Source organism: Chaetura pelagica, unplaced genomic scaffold (genome assembly GCF_000747805.2).
Source record: "Chaetura pelagica isolate M959 unplaced genomic scaffold, ChaPel_1.0 scaffold104, whole genome shotgun sequence".
Taxonomy (NCBI): domain Eukaryota; kingdom Metazoa; phylum Chordata; class Aves; order Apodiformes; family Apodidae; genus Chaetura; species Chaetura pelagica.
Window position 1 is genome coordinate 9,597,138 of NW_009953786.1, and position 11,196 is coordinate 9,608,333.

Here is an 11,196-nt window from a genome sequence, read left to right on the forward strand (position 1 = left end):
AGTTTTTTATAAGTTGTGTAAAATTTGATTAAAGTTTCTTTAATTTCAAAATCTGAAAATTCTCTCTTTTTTTCATAGCAGATTGGGTTTACATTTAGTGTTCCTGTTGTAAAATCAGCAGAGCTTTCTGGATCCAGTGACACACCAGTGACGTCCTTACTTAATATAGGTAACCATTTTTAGCATTTCAGATCTGAAGGGCTGATTTTCTTTTTTGTGTACTAAATATACTGTATATATATTGTATATTAACCTATCCTTTCTGAGCATATTAGAAATTCCAGGCAAAGTGTGTTTTCAGTAACACATTTGCTTTGAACCAAATTGTAATTACAAACAAGGCAGAATTTTGAAGATTCTTCTGTAAGGAACATGACAGTTTAAAATTCTTGTTTCTAGCAAGTGTGAATTCTTTGTGAAAGAGTTTGTTGGGTTTTTTTCTGTTTTTGAAGATACCGCCACTGTAAACAGCACCAGCAATAAGAAGGAAGAAAAAGAAGAGTATGATGGACCTCCCAAACCTACAAAGGTCTTAAAGGAAGGAAGTGTGTTAGACATCCTAAAAAGCCCTGGTGAGAGAATGAACTTAATTGAAAATTATATATGCTAGCATATTTTTTGCAATAACTGCATTGATTTTTATTTTTTTAAAAAAAACCCACCACAACAGCAACAAAAACCCCATTTGAAGAATGCTTGAAGGAGCTGGGAATGTTTAGTTTGAGAAGGAGAAGGCTGAGGGGAGACCTCATCAGTCTCTACCTGAAAGGTCATTGTAGAGAGGTTGGTGCTGGTCTCTCTTCACAGGTGATTAGTGACAGAACAAGAGGGAATGGCTTCAAGCTGCAACAGGGGAGGTTTAGACTGAACATTAGGAAAAAAATTTTCACAGAAAGAGTGGTCAGACACTGGAATAGGCTGCCCAGGGTGGTGGTTGAGTCACCATCCCTGGATGTGTTGAAGAGTCGTTTGGATGTGGTGCCGATGGATATGGTTTAGGGGAGAACTTTGTAGAGTAGGGATGATGGTTGGACTGGGTGATCCCAAGGGTCTTTTCCAGCCTGAATAGTTCTATGATTCTAAGGACAGGGAGCTGCTTGAAAAGAGTCCCATGCAGAGCCACAAAAATGATTAATGGAGTGGAACATCTCCCTTAAGATGAAAGGCTGAGGGAGCTGGATCTTTTTAGCTTGGAGAAGAGGAGACTGAAGGGCAACCTTATTAATGTTTAGAAATATGTAAAGGGTGAGTGTCAGAAGGATGGAACCAAGCTCTTATCAGTAATGTCTAATGAGAGGACAAGGGGCAATAGGTGCAACCTGGAGCATAGAACGTTCAATGTAAACATGAGGAAAACCTTTTTCACTGTGGGTATGACAGAGCACTGGAACAGGCTGCCCAGGGAGGTTGTGGAGTCTCCTTCACTGGAGACATTCAAAATACACCTGGACATGTTCCTATGTGATGTGCTCTAAGTGACCCTGCTCTGGCAGGGGGTTGGACTAGATGATCTTTTGAGGTCCCTTCCAACCCCTAGCTTATGTGATTCTGTGTTGTCTGCATGATTCTTTGTCACAGTCAATCAATATTAGCTATAAATACAAACATAGGAGTGCATCACGTTAAATGCTGTATCTGTGAGTGGGTCTCCCTTCTATTCTGAGTGGCTTTTATTGCTGAAAGGAATACTCAAACTTGAAGTAACATGTCAAATCACATGTCAAATGCATTGCTTCTCTTACATGTGTCAGGATGTAATTGTAAATGAAGTATAAAGAGAAACTGTCAAATCATCGGTTTTGCATTTTAAATAAATAAAATTTATGTAATTAGAAAAGTAATGTTTGCAAAATGCTTTACAAACATTCTTCTCTCTTCTTTTGGCCTTAAGTGCTCACAGTTACTGTGGATTCCAATATAAGTAGAAGTGGGCTGTTTCACTTTAAAAAAACTTTTCTAATTTTGGTTTTTAAGCAATTGCAGTTGTTTTCAACTATTCAATAGTGTGTGTAGATGTTTTTTGTTTTAAGAAAAACAGCTGCTGAATGTGGTCTTTTTCCATAAGCCCTCAGCATTATCAGGACTTTTAAAATAAAGTGACAAATCTATGTACTACCTGTGTAGTTATACCAGACATAGCTAAGTAAGAGAAAATACATTGTGCATTTTTGTAAGGAGAGATCTGAGTGAAATAACATTCATTTGCTTTGCCAGTTTAAGAGAAGCAGGTTCTAAATCGAGTCCCTTCGAAGACTCCACTTCTGAAATAAAAAAAACAACATCAAACCAACCAACTAAACAAAAAAAAATAATTTAAACCCCCTCTTTGTTTTAGCCCTGCAAATAATTTGTACTGCTACTTAGGATGCTCTGCTGCAGCATTTTCTTCAGTGTTTCCATATTGGTGGCTCTTGTTTTCAGTTACAGTTGACACATATAAATAACGAGTTGGCCTGTGTCCAGTGCATTTTGTATAAGGATTATAGATAGAAGTTGTTCTGTTGCCTTAATTTTTATTACTTACTTAATGCTCTCTATCTGTGGGGGATACCATATGCATTGCTGCTCAAAGGATCAACTGCTGTACAGCTACTAAAGTAAATGTGAGTAATCTGCTGTGGCAGAAATAGCTTTGGAAAATTGATTAGAGTGGGCATGATGTCTTAAAATGAAATGGGATTGTCTCTAGTCCATGACCAGCAGTCGGCTTTCAGAACTGTTCCCACTTTTATCTACCAGTAAAGATTTGTATTTAAAACTTTCTTGGAGATGAAGAGTTAAATCAGGCTTTAAATAAACGTTCTGTTGTGTCCCAGAGCAGCATATGAAATTTCATCCCTTTAGATAAGATTTCCAGGGACTTCCTCTTGCAGTTAGTTGGGAGTGTATAGTTGTAACCATTGACACTTGGTTTTATTTATAACCATCTGGTATTGTAAGTAACTTACATGCAGAGAGGGTATTACTTTATCAGTAAGAATCTCTTCCTGTTTATTTTTTTCTAGGCTTTACGTCTGTGAAAACACTCTCCTCTTCATCTACACAGCCTGTTACAAGCACAGTGGTCTATACAAGGCCTGCAATAAGTAGTTTTTCTGCAGGTAAAGACACGTCTAAACAAGCATCCTCATTTTGGCAGTCTGACACACATGACCCGTGTCTGCAAAACAAAACTACAGATGGAAAGTGCGTAACGTGTCAAGCTGCTAAAGTGTCAACAGTTGAGAGTACAAAACAGACAATAAGCTCAAGTCAATGTGTCACCTCTAAGGCAGCAGTCCCTACAGCGGGGACATTTGCCTTTGAAGACAAATTTAAAACAGCACCCAACACCTGGGATTGTGATACCTGTCTGGTCCAGAACAAACCTGAAGCGACAAAATGTATAGCATGTGAGACACCAAAGCCTGGAACAGGAGTAATGCCTGCTCTGACACTGCCAGCGGTCACAGACAGCTCAGTGACAGTGACATCCTCCTCCAGCAGCACTGACACAACAGCCACTCTGGGGTTTGGAGACAAATTTAAGAAGCCAAAAGGCTCCTGGGACTGTGCAGTGTGCCTTGTGTCAAATAAGGCAGAAGACAGCAAATGTATAGCTTGTCAATCCGAGAAACCAGGTGTGTTCTTCTCTTTTCTGCTGTTTCAATCACCAACTCTGTGCATTCTTTACAGAATCAAATATGTTCCATATAAAAATTATTTTCAGCAGCCATGTCAGTGTTCAGACAGGATGGATCAGAGTCTGTCTGCAGGAATGGTCATAGGCACTGGTGGTGTCTCAGCACAGATTCTGAACTGATCGTGAACTGTACTGGTGCATAACTGAATTGAAGCAAATATAACCTGCTTTGCAGCTGGTGAGGAAAGAAGACTAAACTGGATGCCTAAATTAACTTAGAACAAATTTATTAATTTTCAGTGGGCAACAAAGCTGGTGAAGCGTCTGGAAAACAGGTCTTGTGAGGAGTGGCTGAGGGAACTGAGGTTGTTCAGTCTAGAGAAATGGAGGTTGAATGGGGACACCTCGTTGCTCCCTACAGCTACCTAACGAGAGGTTGTAGCAAGATGGCTGTTGGTCTATTCTCTAGTCACAAGCAACAGGACAAGAGGAAATGGTATCAAGTTGTGCCAGGGGAGGTTTAGATTTGAAGTTAACTTCTTCACTGGAAGAGCTATCAAACACTGGAATAGGCTGTCCAGGGAGGTGGGTGAATCACCATCCCTGAAAATGTTTAAAAGATGTGTAGATGTGGTGCTCAGGACCATGGTTTAAGCACTGGGCTTGGCAGAGTTAGGTTAATGGTTGGTGGAATTAGGTTATGGTTGGACTCAGTGATCTTAATCAGGATGATTCTGTGAAAACATGAACTTCATAGAAAGAATATGGCCAAAAACCTCTCCACTCAGCGTTTGTGTGGAATTGAGAACTATGAAGCTAGATTTCAAGACAGTGTAGTCTTTAACTAGTCATCTTAGAACAAAAATGTATATTCAAGTAGGCCTATGAAGGCTAGTGAGAGCCTCCTAAAACATCGCTAACGTTGTTCTGGGCGGTCAAGGTCCTTCCAGACCTTGGAGGGGTGGGCACGTTTTTCAATGCAGCACTGTGTTTTTTCTCATTATATGTTCTTGTAATTGATTTTGAGTGTGGTGAGTATATTGTTTTAAAGCACAAATAATTATTTTAGTGTTAATTTTCAGTGCCTGTTAGTATGATTTAATATACTATTATGTCAAAAAATACCTTTGCAAACATATCCAGGGGGAGGGTGGCGTGGGAATCCAGGAGTGACTAGATTAGGATTTTGTAGTCATCCTTTACAGTAAGAGTGAAATTTCTCCAGCTAAGAGAATGCGTTTCAGAGGAAGCTTATTCTCATGAACTTGTGGCCTCTGAGACTAGCCATTGCAAAGGGGAATTCTGGAAATGTGAGGGGGTTTGCCATGAACATTGTGGTACAGAGAATTGCAGTTACATTACAACTGTCTAAGGGGAAGAGTGAGGCAAGTAAAACAGGAGGATGAAAGTTTTGTGGATGTGCTGTGAAAGAGAAGAGCCATTCCTGTCTTTACTGTTTTGAATTTGAGACATTATCTTCTGTGTCTCTCTTAAATACCACCCTTGGTGGTTTAAAACTGTAGGTGAATATGACAATTATGTGATGGTTTTGTGCCTTCTGGATGTCTACTTCAGTCCTCCCACTTATGCAGGCTGAAGTTCCCTGTTGGGGTGCAGCATCGAGTGACATCTCTTCCTTTACAGGGAAGAAAAATCAGGAGGCAAGAATTGTTTTTCAGGTATTCTTGTGGAGGTTTCTACTGCTCTTGAAGACAGTGTAGCCTCTGTAGTGAACACAGAATCGTGAGGTTGGAAGCATTGAGTTCCTTTCTGTTTTTTTTGTTATGGTGTAGTTTTGAACATACAGTTTATAATTTAGTGGTCAGTCATTCTGGTCAATTCTCAGCCTCACATCACTTAACAGTGATCACTAAACTTGAGTGATGCTAACCTGGAGTATTGGTTACTTGTGTCACCAGAAATTTGTAGTAGTCTTAGTTGAGTACAGTATTTCTGATTTACATCTGAAATAGACTGAGTTGCTCTGCTGTATGAACTGCACTTCCTGTTTAAATGTCATTGGTTCAGTTTGTCCTTAAAATGATATATAAATTATAAAGAAGAATTGAATTTTTTCTGTTGTTTACATTCTTGGGTTGAGTTTGACTGAAATTAATTTGTAGTTTGATTACTGCTAACCTTTGTCTGCTTTGTAGTTTAGTGAGCATTTAAGAATTTCTTAAGAAGTTAATGTTTACTTTATAATTTAAGCAGGATGATTAACTATTCTTGCTTATTTCTTAGGGAGTTCAGTGCCTGTGACCAGTAATAGTATTTCTGCATTTTCTACTTCTTCTGGAGGATTTCTGGATTTAGACAAATTCAAGAAGCCTGAAGGAAGCTGGGATTGTGAGGTCTGCATGGTCCAAAACAAAGCAGAAGCTACAAAATGTGTAGCCTGCGAGAATGCAAAGCCAGGCACCAAAGCAGAGCTCAAAGGTAATACTTAATGAGAAAAATAAGGATGTATGTCGTCCAATGTATTTATTTATTTATTTATTTTTAAAAAAAATTTAGGACAATTATTTTTCCTTAGAGGTATGACCAACATTGGTTATTTTTCCTCTAGGCATATTGCTTAAGTAAGCTAATGTGTCCCTGTTTCCAAAGCTTTTCCCCAGAAAAAAAATATTACCCTTTCTAGGGAAAAGCTTGTGTTAATGACATAGTTGTTCTTTACAAGTCGTAGATGTTGTTCATTTGGAGTTCAGGCTAAAAGCATGATCTTTCAAAGAAGCTAGCATTACACTTTTCAAAGCCAGGTGGTGGACAGAAGAATATCATTGCCAGAAGCTGTATGTAGAGTTTTTTAACAGTTTAGACGCTGGGAAGTTCAGCACTAGAATCCCAGCCATGTAGCTAAAGCCTACATATATTACATCATCTATTGCAAACTTAACGTTATTACTTATTTCTGCAGGTTTTGGTACTGCTGTTGTGTCCACAAATGCTGCAATGCCATCATTTACATTTGGTGTCCCATCGTCCTCCTCTGAATCTTCTCAGACATTAGGTAGCACAGGAAATTTTAAATTTGGAGAACAAGGGAGCTTCAAGTTTGGCATTGCATCTGAACCTGCATCCTCCAATACTGTGACTGGAGGATTTAAGTTTCCTACTACTTCAGGGGACTTCAAATTTGGAGTTTCTTCCTCAGACTCTAAATCAGAAGACAATAAAAAAGAAGGTAAAAGTACCGGTTTTACCTTTGGACTTCCATCTGCAAGCAGTCAGGCTCCTTCAACTTTTCAGTTTGGGACAGCGAGCCTGGGACAGCAGGAAAAGAAAGAGGAACCAGTTTTGGGAGGCTTTGGTTTTGGCACGAGTTCTACTTCTTCCATAGCTACCAATGAGAATAAAACTGGTGTCAGTGGCTTCACTTTTGGAACTGTGGCAGAAAAGGAGGTAGCATCACCTGCTCTTGCGTTTAAGAAGTCAGATGAGAAAAAGGATGAAACTCTTTCAACAAAGGGAGGCTTCTCCTTCGGCAGTACAGAGTCTGTACCTGCCTCACAGTTTGTTTTGGGAAGGATAGAAGACAAACAGGACTCTGTCACTTCTGCCGCTCCATTAGCATTTGGAAAGAAAGCTGACAATGAAGAGATAAAGGCACAACCTGTCTTTTCAGCTGGGACAGCTGAGCATACCAAAGAGGAGAGCACAGCAAAACCTATGTTCAATTTTAGTTTCGTTAAACCATCAGAGAAGGAAACAGAGCAGGCAAAGCCATCTTTCACATTTGGGGCACAAACCAGTACTTCAGGTAAGTGGAGCACCTTTTGTCTTCACTGGTCTGCTCATGTCCATCAAATAATACCTCTGATGCCATACTGGACAAAATCTATGGGATAAAGATGCATTAGAGCTTTAGGAAAAGCTTAATTATTACCCACAGCCTGTCTTTAATTCTGGTTGTTGGTGTGTAGACAGTACCTAACAAGTCCTTTTAAGATTTCAGTGAGTTTTAACATTAGATTTAGACAAAAAAATTACCACACCTTGAGAAACCTGTATTGCTGCCTGTATGAACACAGAAGTTGTGTTGTCTCCGTGGTAGCACAGCTGGTGATAAAAGCTGCAGTATGGTGCTGTATAGAGGCCTCACAGTAGCCTTCTTTTCATAGCAAAATGGAATGAGAGAGGGAGTATTGTACTCCCCTGTACTTGCAGCTGTGCTGCAGGGTGTACTGCTGTTTTCCTACTCCTAAAAATCACTTCATATGCATCAGACAGCATATTCCTTTAATTTGTTGAAAGTCTACAGCCAAAGGTTAAAGTTCTTCAGTGGTGATCATGGCATGGAAGAATTCTGGTTGTTAAATTCCATCTGTATGGCTTACAGCTGTTTTAGAGAATAGAATTATTTTCTAACTTCTGAAAGATACAGAAAATTACATTAGTAAGTAACCCTGAATAAAAGCAATACATTTAATTGCAGAATTATTAGGTTGAACTGCTAGTGAACAGACAGGTTTTTGCAGGATTGTGGGTTTTGGGGGAAGGGAGGTGGATGGGTATTTTTGAGATGGAGTTTGTTGTTTGTTGGGTTTTTGCTGTTGGGTTGTTTTTGTGGATTCTTTTTTTGGTTGGTTGGTTTGGTTTCTTTTACCTGACAGGTAAGGTTCTGTAGTTTGGTTTGGTCATGGAAATTTGATGAAATGCTTCTGAAGAATTGTGTAGTCCCTTAAAATGGTGTAGGTGAAAAGGGGCCACAGCTCCTCAGAAAAAGTTTTACCTGACAGGTAAGGTTCTGTAGTTTGGTTTGGTCATGGAAATTTGATGGAAATGCTTCTGAAGAATTGTGTAGTCCCTTAAAATGGTGTAGGTGAAAAGGGGCCACAGCTCCTCAGAAAAAAGATACCTGGAAATTGCAAACAAGATCACAAGTTAATAATGAGAGTTAGACCAGCAGCTTAGGGAAAGCTGAAGAACTGCTGACTTTAAAAGACAGCTCTAAGTGTGTAGAACTACACTTGGTACTTTGTAACATGGTCTTAAGCGTGGGTTGTTCTCCTTTACTCCTCGAAGCAGGTCTTGCAGGTGCTCAAGTACAACTTAGGCTGGAAGAGAGGCTGGTGGATGGCAAGCCTTGCTTGACTTAAAGCTGTAGGCCCAGGGCTATATTTTTGAACAAAGCTTTAAAACAGTTACAGGCTGATTGATGTTCTTCTAAGAACATTGGAAATATATTTTTGTTTGAAGAGTTAAGAACTACTGGTTAATACTGGTTCAGGTAACAGCAGCCAATGCTTGATGTTTGTAACCAATACCCAGTGAAGCTTAGACTGCAGTGGTGTCCTTGTTCTTCTAAATTCGTCCATTCCTCTAATGGTGGATGGCAGCAATCAGCATATTAAATCTGGATTCTACGTTAAATGACAATAGCTGGGATAGTAGTTGAGACGTCATTCAGGACTGCTCTTTGTACAGTGATTTAAACAGGAGTCTGCTCGCTGTACTTTGTTTGGCATTTCTGTGGTGATTTATGTACTGCTTTTCCTTTCAGACCAAGGAGCAGCAAAGCCATCCTTCAGCTTCTTGAGCTCAAGTTCTTCCAGCACAGCCGTACCCACCACTTCAGCCAACAGCAGCAGTGTGTTTGGCAGTGCCATCTCTTCTTCAAATCCTCAGCCAGTTCCCACTCCCTTTGTGTTTGGACAACCCAGCAACACTGTGAGCAGCTCTGTTTTTGGCAATTCTGCAGAATCTGCAGCATCTCAGTCATTTGGCTTCTCTCAAGAAAACAAACCAGCAACCACATCTTCCAGCACTGGCACAGCTCTTACTTCATTTATCTTTGGTTCAGGAGCCAACAGTACCAATGCTGCAAATTCAGGCTTTACCTTTGGAGCCACAACAACAGGTATATTTTAAATAGATGGTCTTCTGTTTTTGCCACTATGTAGATGACCAAGGAAATGCAGTTTCATAAATATTTTAATACTCCAGAGAATGTGTAGGCCAAATGCATGGAAGCAGAGAAAAGTATTTAATATTTATATTCCACAATATAAATTTGGGCTAAATTTATCACGGTCTGGGAAACAGAGTTTAGGAGTGAACTGGCAACAGTGTTGTTTTATGCAAAGGAAAACCCTTACTAGATTTCAATTTTTGGAGGAGCTTTTATATCATGAGAATGATATTTCTTTCTTTTTACTAGCAGTCCAGTGCTTATGTTTACAAGTCAATGAATTACAGCTTTCCTGATTTTTCTCTCTCATACCTAAAACTTTGAAGTGTGCAGAATGCCAAGATTTGCAAAATCCTTCCTTCACAAGTATATATAAACACAGTACCTCTACATGCAATCGCTGCTGCTTAAGAATTGGTTTCTAATAAGCTTGTTAATTCTCTAGGAATTTAGTGGAGACAGAGATAAGAATCTAAATTCTTCACCTTTTATGTTGCTGTCCCACTGCATGAATTTAGCAGAATCATACTAGACTAAATCTGCCAAATCTGTATTCCTTCTAGCCTAGTGATATTTTGGAAATGGAATAGAAACTGTGAGGGAGAGACTTCACCTAGTTTGATCTGATTGCTTGTCACTCACAGAACTTAAATTTGCACACTTTTTTTGTGTATCAGAAGCAGAGAGAAAACAGTCCTCAAATACAACAACCAGCAGATCAATTTTAACCTGCTTACAAATCAGTAACTTTCAGGGTCTTTTCATTAGTAGGCAAATGCTATGTTAACAAAGGATTTTTTTGTATGGTTTTTTGGTTTGTTTTTGGCCCTTTTTTTGGTGTGTTTGTTTGTTTGTTTGTTGGTTTGGTTTTTAAGATGCAGAAGCCTGTATAAACTTTTATTGTGTATCTGTTCATCTTCTTGGAAAGTAAAACAGTCTGCCTTTTCAAGTTGTGGTGCAACTGAGAACATTTTCTCTTGCATTTCTTGCTGCTTCAATGGCATTAATAGTGCTGTTTAAAATGTCCCCTTTTGCATAGATTGGCTGTGTATCTTCAGAGTCCCTGTTCAGTCATTATTTTTGTTTCATTATTTCTGCTGGCCACGTAGTACCAAAGCAGCTGAACAAATGAGTGGGCTGTTACATTACACAGAATTACTCTGCTAAACTTTTATGTTTAGAGAGATCATGCAAACTTAATTTGGCCTCCAGAAGCTGGTAATGGTGAACATTTGGGGAGGGAGAGGTGCAGTTGCCAACAGGAAAGATTCATGTTCTTCTGGTCTTAATAGATCAGGTGCTTTATATTGCATGTTTGAAAAATACAATTTGAATGAATAATCTCTGTGTGTGATACAAACAGCTTTTAGGAAATACAAATTAAAATGTACTGTTTGTGGGAATCAAATTAACATGAACGTTAACACAGCAATTTGAGTACAGACAACCAATGTGTTTTGAGATTTAATTTTGTCTGACTCTTGTACACTTAGTGTTTCTCATGTTTCTTGTGAGAAAGGGTGCAGTTCCTCTAATGACTGATGTAGTATTTGCTTTATGTACTCACACAGTTTAAAATTAGGAGGAGTATTCATCTACCAGACTTGGAGAAAAAGGAGGTTTTAGAACCCTTGTTTCTAGATTCATTCTTGGGGGGGGG

The 11,196-nt window shown here is 39.2% G+C and overlaps 1 protein-coding gene across 1 annotated transcript in view; it reads left to right on the plus strand.

The window, feature by feature from the left end:
- NUP153 (nucleoporin 153kDa) overlaps positions 1 to 11,196 on the plus strand; it is a 39,909-nt gene that overhangs the window by 24,024 nt on the left and 4,689 nt on the right. The window contains exons 15-20 of the mRNA XM_010000990.1: positions 82 to 169; positions 453 to 572; positions 3,006 to 3,620; positions 5,867 to 6,061; positions 6,543 to 7,385; positions 9,129 to 9,485. Of these exons, the coding sequence (XP_009999292.1) occupies positions 82 to 169; positions 453 to 572; positions 3,006 to 3,620; positions 5,867 to 6,061; positions 6,543 to 7,385; positions 9,129 to 9,485 (2,218 nt within the window). The remainder of the gene's footprint in view (positions 1 to 81; positions 170 to 452; positions 573 to 3,005; positions 3,621 to 5,866; positions 6,062 to 6,542; positions 7,386 to 9,128; positions 9,486 to 11,196) is intronic.